The following is a 21,752-nucleotide window of genomic DNA, read 5'->3' as shown; positions in this document are numbered from 1 at the left end:
GGTTGTTTTTTTTTCCCTGAGTAGCAACTTCACTGGCTCCTTCCCTCTCGTCCTGCCCTCCTCTGGGCTGAAAGTGGCTGGAGTTGGAGTCAAACTGTCTCAGATCTCTGACGGAGCTCACAGTGCTCCGCTGTCTGTCGGAAGATGTCTCCCCTCGTTGCCCGCCTGCTGCTTCTTGTCTGCCTGGCTTTACCTCTGTATGGCGTGGAAAAGGTGAGAAATAGAGGATACCGAAAGGATCCTGACGCTGACAAGGTAAGAGAGAGCAGATAAGATATAACCATGCAGCCGCTATCATCATGTCCAAAAGTTGTGGCAGTCCACAGGAGATTTATGCTTTATGGCTTTTCATAACGATAAATTTAAAATAAAAAATAAATTACATTACATCAAAGTGTTCTTCTTCTTAAACGACTTAATTCCCATTTAGCCACGTTGTTGTATTTTTAACGTATCTCCATTAACATCCATGTGGCACTTGGCATGTTTTGTCCTTTAAACTCATCATGGGATTAACTTTTTCTCTTGCCACGCACTGCTGTTTGCCAGAAATATATTTAAACGACTAAATCCCCCCCAAAAGAAAAAAAAGTAACATGCTGATTCAGCCACATGATCCACTTCAGTGAGTGTGGTCACCACTTGGGCAAAATGGCCTTCAAAATTACCTGGTAGATGAGAAATGCTGTTACATAGCTTTTGTATGGTCAGCTGGTTCTCTATTATTCCAGGTCTGGCTGCTCTCCAGCGGGCTGAATGGACAGGGGGAAAAAAATCCCAAACAGGAAGTTGGGGTCTGGCTCACTGTCTGTCTGCCTTTCTTTGTTATCTGTCTGCCTGGTTGACAAATTTAAAAAGGTTCATGCATATTTTTGATGGTTGGTGAAAGTTGTGATTGATATTATAAGGCTGATAAATGTATTATCTTTTTATAATCTGCAATTATATTTTAGAATATTCTCAAAAATACCTAAAATTCACTGGTTCTCACCACCCCTAATCTTAGACTATTTTTGTGCACAATTACGTAACCCTCTACACTGTAAGTGGGGAGTGGAGGAACAGAGTGGACACACATTCTCTCTTTAATCTCTTGGGAATCAAATGAAAGTGAAACTTGTGTTTATTTTGCTGGGACTCTGTGGACCCCCCCTAACAACCCCCACCACACAGACTCCTAAAAGTCTACCCACCACACACTGAGAACCACTGAGCACAAGCAGTTGCTCTTCATTATCCCCCAAAGTCATATTCTGCAGTTGGGGTCCACAGTGGAAGGGTATAATGAATAGCATCTTATGTTACCATCTGTATCTAGTGCACTGGAAATGATGCAGAAAAGCCCAACTGCACTAGGCACTCTGGAGAAGGAAGATCTTCTTATTTGAACAACATGGTAATCAGAAAATCCTGCTTTGATTCCTCTTGAGATCCTCTGAATGTAAAAACTCTCAAAGCCAAGCATTATATCCACGCTCTGCATGCTCGAGGAGCGCCTCGGTCCTCGCCTCAGTTTTGACTAATGCATGAAATACTACTGATTCCTCAGCACTTTGGGGCAAATACAGCTTTTATGCTTCAGTTACAGTAATGGACTGTGTGCTACTAATATTCAGCAGGGCTGGATTGTAATTCATGCAGGCAGGCGTCACCACTATAGAAACGGCGGACTGGAAGCTAATATAAAAGTCATCTGTGTGGCTAAGTGGACAGAGGTTCCATTCAGCAGTCTGCTTTCAAAGGTCTCCAAAAATCCAAACCTTATTAAAACAGAGTCATTTCCCTGTTGAATATCAACCAAGTGGACTTCATGGAGTATGTGCGACATTTCCACATTTTCCCACCTATTAGCCAAGAGGCTTGGACGTTTAGTCCCTTTTTCTTTAAGGATAAATTCCAGGTCTATTGCAGCACTTGCATACCAATACCACAACCTACTGGGGTAATCACAGACTTCTCAGTTTCCTATAGAGATGATGTCAGACCTTACATCTTCAGGTTGCTCCAGCAAAGCCACTTGATGGCTAAAACAGACTCTCAAACATCTGTTCCACAGCAGCTGATTTTAAAATACTGTAATTCTCTCCACATTTAGCCAAAAGTTCAGATTCACATGCTTTGAAATAGATTTTTCTGCTTTACCCCAGAGGTTCAAGACTCAGGACAAGATTTTGAGACTGGAGTAAAAGCTCTTTGTTCTCTCTTGCCTCTGGACTTTTTTTTTTTTTGCCTTAATGCCTTTTGGCCATGTGCCCCCTATAACTGCTCCACAGCTGCATGCTGAGCAAGAAGGGCAGCGATGACCAAACAAAAACCCAGACCCAAATGCTTTTGGCATCAGTGTTTGCTTAAGGGCGAGGACGCACTCCTACGTGTCAGTTTACGTCTGTCCTGACTAAACAAATGAGTTTATGACGCTCACAAATCACCACCAAAAATTAAAAACCCAAGTCCAACTAAAAAAAGTTTTAACAGCTAAGCTACGCGCTGCCGTCCGTTGGTCAAATTGTTTCTTTGAAAAACACATTACACGACGCTATTTGGATCTTCATTGTGTTTTTCTCTGTATGTGGTAGGTTTTTGGCAAGCTCCCCTGTCTCTGTGTGTGTGTCTGTGTGTATTTGAGTCAGCTTGAGTAAGATGCAGCATCTGTTTAAACATAGCAGGAGATTCTGGAGGACAATGAATCACACCGGGAGACGTGTGGCCAGACATCTACCAATTTAGGCTGTCACCAAGGCTTCAGTTCCTCATTAACACACGATCTGTCTCTCACTTGCTTCATGGCTTCATGGTTGCTGGTTCAATTGCTTTGCCTGGGGTTGGATCACATCTGTTTTTAAACTCATCTCAGCCTGATGGCAGTGTGTTTGTTTATATGACTTGTAAATGAGGTATAATCTGGCTTCTTGTGTGTGATGGTTGGATGGATGTCAGTGTTTAGGTGTCTGCGGAGCATGCAGCCCCAACAGGGATTTAACCCCGAGGAAGAAAAAAGAAAATCTGAAACAAGAAGTGTGATAGCAATAGGCTGATGTTGTTTTATCAACTTCACCTCTACTTCTTCTCCTCCTTGTTTTTACAGTTTGGCAGCTGCATGCAGGGGCCATCCGGCACCCCTGGCAGAGACGGTAACCCTGGGGCCAATGGCATTCCGGGGACGCCGGGCATCCCTGGCCGTGACGGGCTCAAAGGTGAGAAAGGAGAGTGCATTAGCGAGATCTTCGAGGAGCCCTGGAGGCCTAACTACAAGCAGTGCGCCTGGAACTCTCTGAATTATGGGATCGACCTGGGGAAAGTAGCTGTGAGTATTTTGCTGCAGAGAGTGACATGTTTCCGAGGAATGTGGGTGGAGGTGTGGGTGTTTTACAGCCTACACGATGCATATCACTGTAACAGTTACTTTATGCTGGTGTTGCAGGACTGTACGTTCACCAAGCTGCGCTCAGACAGCGCCCTCAGAGTCCTCTTCAGTGGTTCCCTCAGACTGAAGTGTAAGAACGCATGCTGCCAGAGGTGGTACTTCACCTTCAACGGAGCAGAGTGTACAGGACCCCTCCCCATAGAGTCAATCATCTACTTAGACCAGGGAAGCCCAGAGCTCAACTCAACCATCAACATCCACAGAACATCCTCAGGTATGACCCGGGTCAGAGGCTTTGTTGTGCAATCAAGAAACTCGCTGCTTTACTTATTATTTTGTGGTTATTATTAAAATTGTTATAGTTTAAAGCAACAGGTCAACGTTTTGCTTTCTTGGTGAGAGTCAGATGAGAAGCTCAGTACCACACCTATCTGTACGGTTAGTAGGTTGCTAGAGCCAGCTGCGGAGCTAGGGTCCAGGGATAACGGCTGATGTTTTCAGACAGCATTCATTGTATTGGACCCCGGTTTATTAACATGAAAAGTGAAAGAACTAGTTGTGTCAAGGATGAAAATGAGAGCTGAGAAAGAAGTTCAAACTGTGGCTTTTTCTCACCTCTGCACAGCTGAACCAATCAGAGTGTAAAGTGGGTGTGAATGTTGAATCTTCGGTTTTGTAAAGTAACAGAAATGGTTGGATATATTCATGTCTATCATGGAAAAGGGGTACGGGGAGGAGGTTTCCGGAGCTGTTTGACCATACAACAAGCACTTCTCTGGAAGCATTCTGACACCTTTGATATGTAACTAGCTTAGCATAAAGACTGGAACCAGTGGGAAACAGCTAGCCTGGCTCTGTGCACAGGTAACAGAATCTACCTACCAACACCTCTAAAGCTCACTAAATACATTATACCATGTTTGTTTGTGATTAATACAAAAACCAAAGTGCAAAAACTACAAGTTCTGTTTTATTTGGGAGCAGGGAAGGGGCTGGGCTTAGTAACTTCCTGAAGTCTTCACAGGTCACTGTCAGGATGTTACTACTCTTGGTTTTAGTTATCTTTGTTTCCTGCAGATACACACCAGCTTTTTATTTATGTGTTTTGTCTTGTTTTTATCAATGGTTGCTAGTTTTGTCAAGCTAAATATTCCCTGTTTCCCCTCTTTGTGCAATGCTAAGTGGCTGCTGACTGTAGCTGTATATTTACCAGCTATAATTAGAAGTAGTACCAATCTTCTCATCTAACTCTTGGCAAGAGAGCAAATAAATATTTTTATTGAAGTGACAGACTGTTTCTTTAAGTGGTTATTTAACTGCTTTCATCCTGGGAAGCAACAATTTTCAAACTTTAAAGCAAACTTACACTCCTCCAATTAGACTCCAAAAGTTCACCACTGTGTCAGAAAACAAAACAATTAACAAATTTCCATCTGTGGAGTTAGTCTGGGTGTTCCCTGAAGTGTATTTACACCGTCTTGTCTGTTGTTTTCTCCTCAGTTGAAGGCCTGTGTGAGGGCGTGAAAGCAGGGCTGGTGGATGTGGCCGTGTGGGTGGGGACGTGCGCCGACTATCCCAGAGGTGACGCGTCTACAGGCTGGAATTCAGTATCCAGGATTATCATTGAGGAACTGCCTAAATAAAAAAAATAAAAAAACAGTCGTGCTGGTATAAAAGTATGTTATCTGGCCCTCCAAAATGATCAGGTATGGTTTTTGCTGAGGCACCGCAGCATCACTGATGGTAACTTGAATGTTTTTTTTTTGTTTTGTTAAAATACTATACTAGATGTCAGGCCTGTAAACAAAATACTGTGCCATTCTGTCGCCCAGAAATAAAAACATTGTACTGTAGCTTTTCTGCTTGTGGGTGCTGTAGAGTTCAGTGACCAAATAACAGACTTTGTGACAAGACATTGACGATATTTAAAGTATGTACTCATGTGACCTGTTTATATTCATTATTACTTTTAATAAAACAATCTTTTTTTTTAAGAATTTAACTCAATGATGCGTCAATTTATAATCACTGCAATGTATTAGAGGCTCTGACATCATGTAGTAAATTTAATTTAGCCACAATGTCACATATTTATTATATTTACATATGTGAAACATAAGACAATGAGACAATAAAGAGAAAGCATAATTTGGATTTTATAACAAAATGTTATAAAGCAATGCAGTCACAATCTGTTGCAAGAAAACAAAGATAATGTCAACCTAGAACGCATTTTTGAAGACATGTTGGTGCATTTAGACAAAACACCATCTCCATTTTTTCTGTTCATATACAGACATAATTTAAAAGAGACAAACTAATATTACATACACAATCAACTAGAAACCTGAGGAGATCTCTATTTGCTGTTCATAATCAGCTTTTAACATTTCAGCTTGTGTCCCTTTCTGTCGCAAGAAAAATAAAATGTAAACATAACTACTGTATGATGAAATATTTCACTTATCTCTCTTCCCTGATACAAGCCCAAAAAACAGACCTAGACATCAGTTTAACACAACAGCATTGCATCCACTGGGGTGAGCAGTCATGGTGAGAGTTTCAGATGAATCAGAGACAGATGATACCTCCTCATCACATTCCAGGATCTGTCTTGAAAGGAAGAAAATCCACTGTTGATTCTGTTACTCAGTTTGGCAACTTCCTCATTCATTTTCAGTGAAGATGAAAGCTTCTCACATCTCACATCAGCACATCTACATGTGCTGTGGGAGTTCACTTTCAGTCTGCTTTCCTCTTTGTGTGTGTGAACTCAGGAGTCTTTGCAGCTCCGTGCTCTTCTTCTAAACCTCATTTATTTTGTCCCAGAAGGAAGCGAGACACATTCTCATACACTAAAAAGGTGATGCAGCAGGCAGGAGTGACACGTATCAAATTGGGGAATATGCCTTTGTAGAATCCGGCGGCGCCTTCGTTCCTGCAGAGAAAGTGACAGAATAATGACCCTGAATCAAATTGGACACAACAGCCAAATTTAGAGACTGATACTAAGATGGCATGTTCAGTCATTTGTCAGAAGATTGCTATCATACCTCCATGTCCGCCTTATGACATCAATAACTCCATTGTATCTATTGTGCTGGTCTTGAAGGCGAGCTCGCACCACCTGATACGGGTATGTTGTGGCCACAGCAAATATTTTGGATAATGCCGCCATTGTGATATATTCCAATGCATTCTGTTTACAAAGACATACAAATGGAGAAGAAGAAATGAGCAGAGTAGAGTGGGAAAATCGATGCGTCATGTCTTCAACTGCTAGTTAGAAACTGCGGGCTCAGTCTTACTAATCTGAAAAGTTACAAGCCATAAGCTTGAGTTTTATTTCACGCTGAGCATGTTTCCAGTCAGTCTGTGGCTCCTGGGGTTAATGACTCACCAGCTTTGCATCGGAAGGCACTTTCTTGTACTTGTTGTAGTCTCTCTTGAGCTCCTCGTAGGCCATGAACTGCAGCGCTCCATGCGACGTGCCAAACAGACCGGGAACATAACCCTTTGAATTGTACACACTCTGTAAGTCAGTCACTGAAAAAACCCACAGCATATATTATATATAAATAAGAAAAAAAAAACCTCTACTCTGTCTGTAGCTCTATTTCTATTTAAATATATCTTCTGTCAGGTTGACACTGAGTAATCTGGTCACAGTTGTTCTGCCAGGCTAATAAAATTCTAACAGTCCTGAAGGAGCTGAAATGCAGCTAGAAATTCCTTTAGCAGAGATTAGTGCTCTACTACAACAAACAGAGGGTCGCAATGCCCTCTAGTGGTGAACCAATTACTCCAATACAAAACTTTATTACAGCCCAGCAAGACTTAGGGCGGTCTGGGCTGCAAATTTAGTTATAGTAATGACTTATTACCACTTCTCCTCTTGTGACACTCCACAAAAAAAACTTATCTTACCGTTTCATTAGCTGCCTCCAACTAAGATGAGTATTTCTTATGTTTCTACAATACATAAAAGGCCAAAAATACACTGCTGTCTTACCTTGTATAGTCCAGGCACTCCCTCATGGCGGTAGATCTTGACCAGAGCATCCACCATCCCATTGTACTGTTTACTGGTCGGGTCAGCATTGTACTGCAGCACCAACCGGGTCTTTGTCACCCAGATCGGGTTGGTCAGGGTGAGTGTTAGGACACCTGGGTAAAGAATAGTAGGGGATTGTTAGAGTGAAGCTTATAACATGTGAAAGACATTTTAAAGTACATTCAGCAGCCACTTCATTAGATACACATGACTGTTGACAAATACAATCAGCTACTTCCGACAGTTAATGAGCTGTGTGGCCGCAAATTAAAAGTTCTGCAGACAGGATCAGGTGACTCAGTTACTCAAAAACCAAATAGAAGAGACCTGATTTAAGTTAATTGTAAAACTACAATTAACAAAATGTAAATACAAATACTTTAATATTCTCTTGACCAGAACTCAAGATAGGGTAATTTTGTCCTTCACAGTCACACTGGAGGAGAAATTGCAGGGAGATGAAGGCATAAAAAAAGATAGGAGAGATTTTAATATTAATATCATGGATTTCTTCAGCCTCCATTTTATAGTGTAGTGATATAGTGCAAGTTCAAATGCTACAGTCACACTTAACATCAACATCAACATATATCAGTGTTATAGTATCTTTTTGCTTAGATGCAATTAAAGCTGCTACGAAAAACTTTCTCACTACCTTCAACAGTTTTTGCTGGGACACTATGAGAAGGCTAATTTTCAACTGCTGGCTTAATCTAATTAAAAGGAAATGCATCCATGTGACCCTGTAGGGCTAAAATGAAGAGAGGGGTGATATACTAATTTGTATCTGCCTCCTGTCGGCTGAGTTCCGCCCAGAGCAGTATTATCTAGCTTTCTGCTGTTGACTGTGAGCTGATTGTGTGAGAATGTCAGCAGTGTTGGGATAAATGTAGTACGAACCTGCTTCAGCTGCAGACACCAGGTGTTCTGTGGCACTCAGTTCAGTTTGACGACCTTCCTTTGTGTACCCTTTGATTGCATTGTAGCTGCAAGGGAAGATTTGAGTCATAATGTAATGAAAGTAATTGGGAACTAAGACATGCCACAGTTACAAAACATTTTAAATGTCAAAACAATTAACGAGAAATCTCGCAATACAGACATGATCGGACAGGCTTATTGCTTACGTACAAAAAGAAGTAGAGACCCCATGACGCTCCAGCACCCCAAATATTGGGTGTCACACCTTGATACAGTCCTCTCAGTCCCTCCTGCTGCCAGATACTTTTCATACAGTGCAGTATGCCATTGTACTTTGGTCGTAATTCCAAGCCATCACTCACTGCAATACACAGACATTTAAGACCCTTGTTGAATCATATTTACACACAGTATTTTATTACTTGTCTCAAATAATACATTATTTAGAACAGTCACGTCACTGAAGCATACTGTATATTGTAGTGTTTAATGGTGGTCTCAGAGATATGACACTAGTGTGCTGCTTGGATGATCTATCTGCTCAAAACTTAACACCTGAAGAGTTTGTAAAATGAGCAGCACATGCCTTTGCAAATGAACCCTACATATCAGATTTCTAACCACAGTTCTGCATACATTTACTTCCATTTAAGGATAAGAGATACAGCTCCTCACTGGCAGGCAACTATGGGATTGCAGATTACTCAAATTACATTATTACAATAGACAATAACGAATTCATTAAACATTATTTAATACTGTACCTGCAAATCTGATTTTGACCAGGTCCAGTGGGTGAAGCGCCAGTGTTGACACCACTCCCCCACTGAGTCCTGCGACCAGGTTTTCAATCTTTACATGGCCTAAGACCTGCTGGACATGTGCGACTACCGAGACAGCAGGCACGGGTTTGCTGGGCAGTCTTGTCTCTGTTACGTTAACGGTGCCGTGATTGGGAGCGGAGCCCATGTTTATATGTAAATAACTGAGCTAGCTGCTGTCAGCTAGCTGTGTTTACAACGCGACGTAAAGCTAAAATCTTACACTCACACGATAACTCATTGACAATGCTGCAAAAATAAAAAACGGTAGACAGTCGGTACTAACTCCCTGAAACGCCCTCATGCTCACTGCATGTCAGCAACTGAACCACGTTTTTGACATGCGGTAGCAGCCCATGACTAAAGAAAGATTACCCAAAATGTCAAGCTGCGGTACCTGAGCTCGACCTTGCTGCTAGTGTTTAGTAAAAGTTAAGATACCACAATCAGTGCTTCCGGCCATAACCTTCAAAATAAAACAACGCTACGACGAGCCTTATTTCGGCATATTTTTAGGAACAACACAAAAGTAAGTGCAGTTTGTTAAGGTAAATGTGCTTTTTTGTTAAGGACATCTAAATGACTTCCTTAGATAAACTAATGTAGTAAAAGTCACTCTATAGATTGAAAGGTCGTTTTTTAGGTACAGATAAAAATTACCCTGTGGTCCATAATTACCACAATATACGGACGTATTTATTTCTATCCATTTGATCTGATTTAGTATGTACACACGCGCACGCACGCTCGCACATAAAATTAAGAAAGTATGTATTTTGAAAACCAAATGGGTTTATTTCTGCCTTCCTCGTGCTAAATGTTGACAACAGTTTCTTTAATTATACGGGAGGACTGAACATCCCACAATGCAACGCGGTGTGACGCAAGCTCTTCCTCATCCACACATGGCTGGACAAACCAGTGCTTGCTAATATTGTTGTTGTTTAAATTAACTCAACTGCTTTTCAAAGCGTGTTTGTACTTTAACTCAGCTACCAAATGAAAGTCAAACTCCTCTCGAGGAACCCGGATGACTATGTCCGGGAAACAAAGCTAGATATTCAGCGTGGTAAGTGATAAGCTTTAAACTCGGAAAGGCTAAACATAGTTTGCTAGCAGGATGTTAGCTACTCTGCTCATCAAACAACAGTTGTAAGACACATACAAACACAATCTAATAAATAATGCCACTCAGAATTCATTGAACTTATTGAATTTAAGTTGCGTAATTATCTCTGTAGGAACGTTTGTTGTCTTGGATATGAATAGGAACATAGTAAATAGCACACATTTCACATAAGATAAGCTGCAACATTAATACCCATTACAGGTTACTGAATGAAAACTGTAAATTAGCCTACAGCATGTGTGTCCCGTAAGTAATATAAGACATAAGATGAGTAAACGTTAAGATGATTACATGTATGAATTGCTACAAAGAAATATCGCCACAATCAAAATAAAGTGTATTCACATAAACGCAAACATCGGATATATAACTATTTCAAAACTGTGTGGAAATTAACATGATATGTAAAATTAACATGATTGATGCGTGCAATTTAAATAAATTGTTGTTGTCATCAATGCAAGTGAAATGTTCTGTCAACTCATTACCAAATGGCTACTCTGTTTTTAGTCCCTAGAAACTATGATCCAACTCTGCATCCTTTTGAGGTGAGCAGAGAGTACACCCGGGCTCTAAATGCCACTAAGCTGGAGAGGGTGTTTGCCAAGCCTTTCCTGGCCTCGCTGGACGGACACAGGGATGGCGTAAACTGCATGGCCAAACACACCAAGAGCCTATCCACCTTCTTTTCCGGTTCATGTGATGGAGAGGTAACCATCTGATGAAGTTTACTTTTTTTCTTGAGATAATTTGATTTGTTGTGATTTGAAGTGTTAGATTGTACACACACCATTGACAGGATGTTTAATGTGATCCTCAGGTGAAAGTGTGGGATCTGACCAAACAAGAATGTGTCCGCACGCTCCAAGCACATGAAGGGTTTGTTCGGGGAATGGTTGTCCGCTATTGTGGAACTTCTTTCTTTACGGTGACTGCTGCCCTTCAGAGAAAAGTTTCAGAATTAAGTTTTTTCAAGCTGGTTTCTTATAAAGCTTTTATTTTACACCCTGGTATGCTCTCTGTGACAGGTTGGTGATGACAAAACAATCAAGCAGTGGAAAATGGAGGCACCAGGTTACGGAGAGGAAGAAGAGCCACTCAACACTATTCTAGGCAAGGTATGAGCAGTGGGCATCTGATTATCAAGGACAATTGTGGTTACATCATCATACATCAGTGAAGTTACATTATGACTATCTTAAAAATGCTTGTTCCTTGTAGACTGTGTTCACAGGACTGGACCATCATCAGAAGGAGGGTGTGTTTGCAACATGTGGCCAGCAGGTGGACATCTGGGACGAACAGAGGAGTAGCCCAGTCCGTTCTTTCACCTGGGGCGTAGACAGCTTCAGCTCTGTCCGCTTCAACCCTGTGGAGGTAAGACACCATGTATCCACCATACTCAGACAGGTCTCACACTGCCACAGAATAAAGGACAGATTTCCCCATGTTCAAACTTTCACTAATGTGTTCACTGTCAGACTCATTCAAAGCTGCTGATACCTACAAATGGTTTTGGTGTCTTTCCACAGACTGAACTTCTCGCAAGCTGTGCCTCTGACAGAAGTATAGTGCTGTATGACATGAGAGAATCTGCACCACTCAAAAAGGTAGGGGTCCACCATTCAGTTGATGCAGGTGTGTACTCCTCTCGCTCTCCTTCTCTTCACAAGGATATGACATGATGTATAACTACTGTATGTTTTCATTTTCTTGTTAGGTTATCATGACAATGAGGAGCAACACACTATGCTGGAACCCTATGGAAGCATATTATTTCACATGCTCAAATGAGGACTACAAGTGAGTTTAAGAAGGAACTCATTTGATTTATTTCCATTCGAACGTTGTTATTGGAACTATATAAGAGCCAGTATGAACTGTCACTAAAAGGCCTAATTTTTGTGTCTCGTTAGCCTCTACACATACGACATGAGGCATCTGGACCGGCCAATCACAGTGCACATGGACCATGTCTCTGCAGTGCTGGACCTTGACTACTCTCCCACTGGCAAAGAGTTTGTATCTGCCAGTTTTGACAAGACCATCCGCATCTTCCCCAAGGATGGCGGCCACAGCAGGTCAGTAACAGCAGGCAAAAATGACCATCCTAGTCACTGGTCACAGGTCTAAATAACAAAATTATTATATCATATCTTATTGTGCACATTGGCTAATTGTCACCCCGTCATGGCTTATTGGGCCTCTTGAATGGAATTTAGCCATTGTTAATGTTATTAGTAACACCTGTGCTTTTCCTATTATGACCACTCAGAATGTGTGCGGTCTGTTGTTCTGATAATTGTAGCATGTTGGCGGCAGAGCTAATGCGGTGTGCTTGTTTTGACTGACCTTCTCAACCCAAAACACACAGCCATTGTTTGGTTGCTATGTGACGTAATTGTACATGGAGTATTGTTTGTACACTTGTCAAGCTCCAGGACAAATAGCCACATTTGTGTTACTGTAGTGTTGTCGGACAGTCTGACAGCGTGGGTAGGTCAGGGCTTAGAATGCTACATAAATAGCAAGTGATGTAGGAACTCGACTGGAAGCAGAATTATGGTATTTTTCAGCCAATATAATCTATAGACATTTTTCGCAGCAGATGTTGTGACTGCGTCATGGCAGGTAAAGCACAGGTGTTGCTAATAACTGTAACGATAGCTAACGATGGCCCCAATTAGTCTCATCAGTGAGTGGACAATACCATAACCCCAGTACTAGCTCAGCTAAATTGAACGCAGTCGTTAAATGTTATTAAATACACCTGGGCCGTACTTGCACCATAGTAAAGGTCTGTTTGGAAAGAAAACACACAGGAACAAACCTTAAATAAATAAAACTTGTAACTGAACAAGAAATCTGTCACATGAAAATACAGCACACCTATGTTGTAGTGTTCCCTAGTAATAGTCAGTTTTATAACCATGATCGTGATTGTTCCTGAACCTTAACCATGTGTTTATTACTGTAACCATGATGACGGAGGTCCTCAAACTATAACAAAGTAGTCATGTAGAAGACAGCTGTATGTTTCCTGTTTCCAACCAACAGTCAACGTTGGTTGTGTTAACCGTTACTGCAGTTCTTTCCGAACCTTAACGAAGTGTTTTTAATCCAAACATTCCCTAAATCTAACCAAGTATTTTTTTGTGCCTACACCTAATTTTGTTACGGTTTTAGAAAGCACTGAATAACGATGCTGTCCTGACGACTGGGGCATCAGGTCAAGAAACATTTGTATGTGTCCTTCTAGAAGACATGGACAAGCAACTTATGTTGTCATTTAATTCAGAGGATTTGTTGATTTTGTCTGGCCTGAGTAAACAATGACATAAGTTTTATTTTTAAGCAATTCAGTGCCTTAATTTCCACAGTCTAACTTTATGATGAGTGCTATAGTATCAGTACGGGAATTGCAAAAGTATTTCTTTCCTTATTTCCTTTGTTTTTCTTTTTTCTTTTTTGAAACTCAGGGAAGTCTACCACACCAAACGCATGCAGCATGTCATCTGCATTAAGTGGTCAGCAGACAACAAGTACATCCTGAGCGGCTCCGACGAAATGAACATCCGACTGTGGAAAGCCAACGCAGCTGAGAAACTAGGAGTGGTGAGTCCTGCTCGTCTTCTCTGTATCACTCCTGCTTTCATGATTTCTTACTAAAGGCAACTTGCTTCTTCTTGCCTGCTTCTTGATAATTCCTCGTCATAATGTCTGCGATCAATCAGTAGCTGTATTTTCCTCTGCTGTCAGACATACTGTATACTGTATCTCTCTCCAGTGTATTACCTGATCTTGTTTTATGAGTTAGCTGCATTTTTCGACACAGCCGTGGCCCCGTGCCCATCTCAGCAGGGTAAGAGTGGGTGACAATGCCAGGAGCTATGGCACTGCTGTTGCCAAATGCCCTGATAGATGCTGACTTAGGGTAGAATCACTCTCAATAAGTACAATGTACCAATTGGCACAGTAGCTCTTGTGGCAGGTGGAAGTCCAAAAAACTCAAAAGCATGTGCAGTTGTTTGACAAACCACTAACAAAAGATTCAGATGAAAGACTGCTTCTTTTTCCAGACACATCTCCACAGACATTTAATATCTTTGTTAGTGAGTGCCCAGTGTATTGTATCAGATGATATAGGCTGTGTTAGCAGAACTGATGGCTTTAATGTTATGTTATGCTCAACTGTCAAATAATGCTCCAGTTAAATTCTGGGAAGTGTTCCAGTGCCCCAAATCCCAGTTATGGCTCAGTAATAAAGATCAGTGGCATCTTGTGTGCCATCTCCAGCAGCCATCTTTCATTCCTAATCAGATTCACTCTTGCTTATTCTCTTAATGCAGCCTCAGAGTGGAAAATTGGCCCGCTTTTGGCACTTGTTTTACTGTCACTGTGTAAGAAAAGATTTATTCGCAAGCTTTGCACTTAAAGAGATCAGACAAGGGCTGCTCCTATCAGCAGTTTAAATCGGCCAATCACTTAAAGCGGGGTACTCTGAACATAATGAAGCATTAACAATCAAGTTGTTCTGGGAGGGTCTTTAATTATCATGAAATGCTGAAATGCTGAATCAAAGCTTTGGTTGTGTCTGAAGGCATCACACTGAACTGATGGGGACTTCTCTGTCAGCTGATGCACACCACTCATTTTTGTGTGAAAACTTTGCACACAGTGGCCTTTGACTCCAGCGTAAATTAGACCAACACATTGAATCAGTCAGCTCCTATTTATTTTCAGTTGGTTAAATGTAATTTCATCTGTTCTGGAAAAAATTGACTCATCAAAACCCATTTTATTTAAGGTTGAAAAGCCAACTGAACCTTTTTTTGAAACATTTGGATTAATTGACATTAACATGCTGTACTATAGATATTCATAACAGATATATTAAGAATACATTAATAAGTTCATGTGTTTACAGTCTGATAAAATTGATTATGTAGCAAGGATTGTTTTATTATTAATTTTTTTTTTTTTGATTTTCTCTTCATTATGGTAACATTTTCAGTTGATTACTGACACCAGAGAACATGGTGACATTGCTAAAACATAAGCCAGAGAGGACACAGGCTGTGTAGTGACAGCAGTGCAGCGACAACAGTTTAGTTCTCCATCAGTGTCTAGGATAGGATGCATTCAGTCACAGTACTACTGTGTTTTCACCCACAATTTGAGCCCAGTACCCAGTCACTGTAGTTGCATATGGAAGAATTTAATAAGATAGACTAAGAATACCTTAGGTTATGCTTACGTGTGTCAAGCATAGTGAAATGGATGCCACTGCGCAGCCTGTGTTTTTACAGGTGCATTGATTCGAACAGAAGAGGATCAGTTCCATCAAACGTGTGAGATGAACGAGTAGAATCAAGCGTAACAAATGCATCCTGTGTGGCCAGAGTGTGAGACAGACTATCCTACAGCTTTTACACAAACCTGTAAAGAAGAAAACATGAACAGTAAATTATAACCCAAACTTTCCATTGTAACCATAATCGTAATCATCACTTGCCATAGTTGTGTGCAGACACCGGAGAGATTATTAGTAACATTTCAGGTGCTTTCACTTTTGGTTTTACCTTTTTAAATGATGTGATTAAGTAATCTAAGAAAACTTTTGGCTTGTTTACAGCCTGTTTTATCCTTCGCTAGTGGGAAAAAGATCCATGGCATAATTGTGACATACAGAGCAAGTATCTTAAGTACATGTACAATAAAAGTGACAGTGATGCCTCCTCTTGATGAATGCTGCCCTGGCGGCTGTACTTCACCTCACAGCCTTGCCCTGCAGTCCGTCAAGTATGCTTCACCTGCAGTTACCGCAGACGACCTGCTCATGCTGCGATTATTGTTTTGTTTTTTTTAATCCAGACCTGCACTGTTGAAGGGACATGTTGGTTTTGTTGTTGCGTTATAGGTACTGCTGGCACCTTGTTGTAGCCCAGTCAGCTTTTGGATAGAAAAGATTACAAAGTAGATTCACCTCTTCACTTTCAACAATGAAATTCTAGCAAAGTTCTCACCGTCTCCCAGCAGCTGCTTTCTAAATGCTTCAGCAGCTTTTTTTTTTTTTTTGGTCACGGTGTTGCATTGTTCTGCTTACAAGAGTTTGAAAGTAACGCCTCTGTTGCATTTTCTAACACATGGAGTTCACGGATTCTGTAGGCTTCACTAAACAAAACAAAATCAAAGTGAAGGATGTTCCTCTGCTCTGCCATATCCATCTTGTTGAGATTATACAAACACTTTGTTTAGCAGGCTAACCATGTGGGTATCCAGGGGAATTAGTTTTGTCGAACAGGATCAGCATCTAACAGATCTTCTCCAACAAATTGAATCTGAAACAAATCATTGCTTTTAATTAGAATAAAAGCCTTCGAGGAGGGCGGCCTCAGCCAAAACGAGTCCGAGTAGCTGCTGGTTTTTATGAGAGACGGAGAGGGAGGGATGTTGTTGAGCTGGTGTCTTCACTTTTTAACGGACATTGATTCAGTTTTGAATGAGGACATTGTCAAGCTGAAGTTACTGCTTACTGCACTGGCCAACATTTTATGATGTGAAACACCATACAGCAGCTGTCAGTATTTAACACAACACCAGCTGAGCTGCAAGCAAACCACATCTTTTTAAACTTGTATGTTTTTAAGTAGCAAAAGTAAAATAATATCAATCTTGTCGTCAGCAACAAACTCCAGATTTACAATTGTCTACTGGAAATAATCATCATTACTGGAATCAAGACATTTAAGAAAACACCTCTTAACACTTATCTCACCAAGATCCTATAAGTGATATAATTCACACTCGTGCTACAGGTATAAATACAACTTTCCAAGTTAATAGAGGTCACTGAGTCATCTTCAACAGCACAGAGTCAGCAACGGTCATCTTCTCTGGCCTGTTCTGATCTTCAGTAGAAGCCTGTTCACGGTTGGCCTTTTATTCAAATGTCTAAAACAATGTGTATCCCTGAAAACAACCGCTCAGGTCGTGTCAATTATGTTCTCAGAAACAACATTTTTGTTAATACACGATTGCTTTTGCTACCACTCTCATATCTGACTGGAAAATATGAAGCTACAGCCAGCAGCCTGTTAGCTTAGCACAACGACTGGAAACTGTGGGAAGCCGTTAGCCTGGCTCTGTCCAGAAGTAATAAAAATCTGCCTGCTAGCACTTCTTAAATTTACTAATGTGTTATATCTTGTTTGTTTAATCTGTACAAAATCAAAGTGTAAAAACAACAAGTTTGCAGCATTATGCAGGTTGTGTGCCAGACTATTTCTTGGCCAGTTGCAGTATCTACACTGTAGCCAGTGTGCGTCTCCTCAGAAATGTAACTACACGTTAGGGATGTGGAGACCACACGTACTGTGTTTGGTCAGCTCAGCACTTAAAAGCTTGTGACTTTGATATGGACAACATTGTTACCAGCAGTCATTGATTTCTTTTCACTAAGTAATTGACAAAACCATCTCGTCCACAAGGTCTGTTGAGCTTTTGTTTACATCATGTGATCATGCGATCAGCTGGAATTTACCCAGTTATCGTAGAATTAGTCAAGCAAGAATTTTAAATCTCAATTTTTAAGCCAACTTGTATGAAAAATTGAAAAATGTTTTTCTCCCAACTGGGCCAACTGAATGTGTCCATGAAGTGCTCATGTGAAATGACTGAGACCTACAGTTAGTTAACATTAGTCGACAGTCACCTGCTGTTTCCAAGGTCGAGAACAAACATTGAATCTCAGTGTAACCAAGTATATTTTAACTTGATCAAATAGGTTTAGTTCCCTGAATCTAATCAAGCCATAACGATGGCAGATCAGAAAGCATTATTGTAATTACTGACGGGTGTCGTATTAAAAAATGTTTATGTGTCATATTGGGACTATTTTGCTATTTAGTTTGGAGTCAGCAGTCTTTCTTAAAAAAAAAAAAAAACGGTTCTGAGAATGCTGTTGCTGTAAAACTTGAGTTGTATTGGGATAGTGTTGTGGAATGAGCAGCGTGTCATCTTGTCTCCTGTGTCATTGTGGTCCACTTCACTCCACATCATCTATTTCTTATCACTTTGTCTTGTTCTGCCTCTCAATCCACTCTCCTGTTTTCCCTCTTTTATTTTTCCACAATTTTCTCCATTTGTTTAATTTCATATCATCTTCTCTTCCTCTCTGGTGTGATGTAGCTCGGCCCCAGAGAGAGGGAGGCTACCAACTACAGTCAGAAGCTGAAGGAGAAGTTCCAGCACCACCCGCAGATCCGACGCATCGCTCATCACCGACACCTACCCAAGAACATCTACCACCAGACCAAAGAGCTGAGGATTATGAAGGAGGCTCGCCGTAGGAAGTATGTGTTCATAATCTTCCTCTTTCAACAGTAATTATCTGCTGGGATAGAGGTTGTCATTCAGGGGTTCAGGGATGGCATGAAGTTCCCTCTGTGTCCATGTAGAGGTGATGTTGATTTGGGCTGCTGCCAGGATAGGTCTGACCTATGCAGTCACACCAGCCTAATGGAAAATCTCACAGATGAGACTGCCCCCCCCCCCCCCCCCCCTCCATGACATGGTCTCAATAGGCCTTACATACGCATTTACCGCTTGTATGGTGGATTGATTGTCCCAGTTTGCTGTGTCGTCCAGTGATTCATAGCTCAGTCTGAGGCTCTTTTTTGTATTTACTGGCAGGATTGTGATATGTCAGATGTGTGTTTGGACTTGTGAATGATTTACCATCTATGCTTTATGCATTATTTTCAGGGTACATTAGTGCGGTCAGTGACGTAGGTGTTAGGTCAATAGTCTCATATTCAATCTGTTCCTCCCTCCTCCTTTCTGTTTGCTGACTTCTCCCTCCCTCCCCCATCCTTTCCTGAATATTCTCACGAGCAGATCGAGTTATTCATGACTCTTCTATTTTGTTTTTTAGGGAGAGGAATGTCCGCAAGCACAGCAGACCAGGAGCTGTTCCTGTGGTGTCTGAGAAGGAGAAGCATGTTGTCACTGTGTTGAAATAAACAGAAGACCTGGGGACTGCCAGCAGGAGATGAGGTGGAGCCCAATATCACACCCATATGGGACTTTCACTTTCACACTGCTCTATTTCAAGAATAAAAAAACGCTACAACTTGTTAATTGGAGAAGGACTTTCACTTAACAAGTTGTGCATCAGTCCAAGTACAAGGACACAGACTGTAAATGCATACGAGAACAACAAATCTTGTAAAGCCTTTACCTTCTGCCACGAAGGAAAAGATCAGCTATGCTTTTTCATTTGATTTCATTCTTATGATTCCTTTTTGTCAGGGTTTGGTCTAACTTCCAGTTAAGTGACTGAATGTGTTTTACTTTGGACAAGTTTTCATTTCCCATCACAGGATCCAAGACCTCCATAGCAATATAAGGACGGATTAAACTGATCCAGTGTTACAGAATGTCCCTTGACTTGGTATCTATTTGCATCATCCTTGCAACAATTAATGTTCCTTGGGTTTAATTATATATAGATGTCTCTTTTAAATGAAAAAAGTACAGATCAAAAATAAAATACAGTTCATTATTAAATAAATGTTTAAAACAAACCAGCTTGTAAACTGTGTTATCCAACCATGTCTAAAGGCAAAAGTGGTTATATCTGCTCTGAGTGGCCACATTCGAATGCGAGTCAAAAAGCCTGTTGTCATAACCTCCTCCTGGCTGTTTCCACGATCACTTTCCAACACCTCTGTGTCTTTTAATTTCAATTCAATGAATTACACAAATGGACATAATGGCGCACAATGGGATGGTTGTCATGACGCAGTCTCTCATTATTAATCATTAAATAATGATTGATAATGATGTTTGCAGAATCTTCAGCCTAAAAGAGCAAGAACAGATCGTTTACTAGCACAAACAGCAAGCAAATTTTTTTTTGGATCACTTTTTCCATGTTTCCTCTCAGTTTTGGAAAACCTAATTCCCTTCTTGCAATCTGTACACATGGGACCGACACTGTTTGCTGGTGTGTATTTATAATAAACTTTTAAACTAATGTTTTGCTTTGTAAAAATGTAAATTGTCATGATCTGAGTCATTCAGAATTCAAACTTAATACCATCTTCCCTTTTGGACGCGTTGCAGCAGATCACTGCGCTGGTGCTAATTTACTTACAACCCTAATGAGGTAGAGGCTCTATCCTCTTTATGCTGCTCTTCAAATCGTATCAACACTGCAGCCTGAGAGAGCAATGGCCATCTTTAGGCAATCAAGTGGAGGGACTTTTAGCTGGGGTCAGAGCTAAGAGATACAAGATGGGTTTGAAGTCACCCCATGAGTGGCTATGGAAAGGCTTTGCCAATATGATGGTGTAATCAAAGTCCGATTGATGGATGTCCTGAGCTGCTCAAAAAGTCAGTTTTGGTTTAACTAATAGTAGTTGTTTAATACAGTTAAATGTGGAAACCTGGAATCTTAAATTCAGCTTTTGATGCCTTTCTGGATTTTGCTGTGAGCCCATGAGTCCAGTTATTTATTTGAAATAGGAATGAAACTAACGATTATTGTCATTATAAATTAATCTACCAATTAATTTCTCTTATTTTAGTCTATAAAATGTAAAAAATAGTCCAAAGTGTCCATCTGAAGTTTCCAAAGGGTGAACAGTCTTAAAACTCTACTCCAGAACAAAACGGTTTGAAAGTCAAGTTAAAATCTTTATTTTCCTCAGTGAACAGCATCTCCTCTGCTGACAGGGCTTGTGGAACTGTTTGAGCTGTATTTTCCTCCATTTATCATCACAGAATTTCTCACTTCAGCTGGCAAAAGAAGCCAGTGTGTCATATACTACTCGCGCACAAAAAAAAAACAGCACTGAGTGGAACCATAGCCGCACCTGCAGCTACAGTCATTGTCGCTAGTCATATTCTGTATTTATCTTCCCACTTCACATTTCACCCTTTCACGGAGCTCATGATCTGGTTATGAAATATGCATGATGCTCTTCCTGCTCTCAGAGCTGCTCCAGCTCGCACTCAGTCCCTCCAGTCCGCGTTTTTGCGGCCGCTATCTGCCTGCTGTCAATGAACATCCAGCGCGTCCTCTCTGGCTTTATTCTTCTACGTGTTTCCATCGCTCCGCCTCTTCTTCCTATCTGGATTTTTTCCCCTCCTCTCTATCTCCCCCCCCCCATCTCCCTCTCTCTCTCTCTCTCCCTCCCTCTCTCTCTCACTCTCTCTCTCTCTCTCTCTCCCTCTCATTGCATCCATTTTTGTGCATTTAAGAAATCTCCAAGAATTACCAACCTGGAGGAAAGCGAGCTTACCAGAGTGACAGAGGAGGGTTAAGGACTCCAAACGAAAACAAACAAGGACGGACCGGGGCATCTTTTATTCCAACATGCGAGTGAAACCTTTCTAAAGAATGGCAGCGATGGGTTAGACAGGATTTAACATGACTGCAAAATAAAAGGCAAGAGT

At 41.0% G+C, this 21,752-nt stretch overlaps 3 protein-coding genes across 5 annotated transcripts; 2 read left to right on the top strand and 1 right to left on the bottom strand.

Annotated features, from left to right (window-relative positions):
* The first annotated feature begins 58 nt into the window (after positions 1 to 58).
* On the top strand, positions 59 to 5,366 carry LOC111658106 (collagen triple helix repeat-containing protein 1). Of its 3 annotated transcripts, XM_087175183.1 has the most exons (5): positions 71 to 255; positions 1,319 to 1,396; positions 3,086 to 3,304; positions 3,422 to 3,638; positions 4,865 to 5,366. In XM_087175183.1, the coding sequence occupies exons 1-5, from the start codon at positions 145 to 147 to the stop codon at positions 5,005 to 5,007; spliced, it is 768 nt and encodes a 255-aa protein (XP_087031309.1). In that variant the 5' UTR covers positions 71 to 144; the 3' UTR covers positions 5,008 to 5,366. The 3 variants fall into 3 exon arrangements, with proteins under 3 accessions (XP_023266289.1, XP_087031309.1, XP_023266288.1); XM_023410521.1 differs by lacking the exon at positions 1,319 to 1,396 and having other exon boundaries at positions 59 to 213; XM_023410520.2 differs by lacking the exon at positions 1,319 to 1,396 and having other exon boundaries at positions 74 to 255.
* Positions 5,367 to 5,502: 136 nt separating this feature from the next.
* Positions 5,503 to 9,588, bottom strand: LOC111658105 (solute carrier family 25 member 32). Its single transcript, XM_023410519.2, has 7 exons — positions 9,104 to 9,588; positions 8,550 to 8,700; positions 8,319 to 8,404; positions 7,377 to 7,531; positions 6,765 to 6,878; positions 6,418 to 6,563; positions 5,503 to 6,302 (listed from the first exon to the last, which is right to left on the bottom strand). The coding sequence occupies exons 1-7, from the start codon at positions 9,306 to 9,308 to the stop codon at positions 6,176 to 6,178; spliced, it is 984 nt and encodes a 327-aa protein (XP_023266287.1). The 5' UTR covers positions 9,309 to 9,588; the 3' UTR covers positions 5,503 to 6,175.
* A 454-nt stretch (positions 9,589 to 10,042) lies between these two features.
* On the top strand, positions 10,043 to 20,328 carry dcaf13 (ddb1 and cul4 associated factor 13). The gene is made up of 11 exons (XM_023410394.2): positions 10,043 to 10,229; positions 10,800 to 10,999; positions 11,110 to 11,217; positions 11,318 to 11,407; positions 11,511 to 11,666; positions 11,822 to 11,899; positions 12,010 to 12,092; positions 12,206 to 12,370; positions 13,769 to 13,904; positions 18,480 to 18,643; positions 19,225 to 20,328. Exons 1-11 carry the CDS (start codon positions 10,160 to 10,162, stop codon positions 19,310 to 19,312), a joined length of 1,338 nt encoding a protein of 445 aa, XP_023266162.1. The 5' UTR covers positions 10,043 to 10,159; the 3' UTR covers positions 19,313 to 20,328.
* The last annotated feature ends 1,424 nt before the right edge of the window (positions 20,329 to 21,752 follow it).

The sequence above is a fragment of the Seriola lalandi genome, unplaced genomic scaffold, assembly GCF_002814215.2.
Source record: "Seriola lalandi dorsalis isolate HSWRI2012SDOR001 ecotype SW California unplaced genomic scaffold, Sedor1 jcf7180002054425, whole genome shotgun sequence".
NCBI classification, from domain to species: Eukaryota; Metazoa; Chordata; class Actinopteri; order Carangiformes; family Carangidae; genus Seriola; species Seriola lalandi.
Note: the sequence above shows the minus strand (reverse complement) of the source record. Positions and strands in the feature narration are given on the sequence as shown.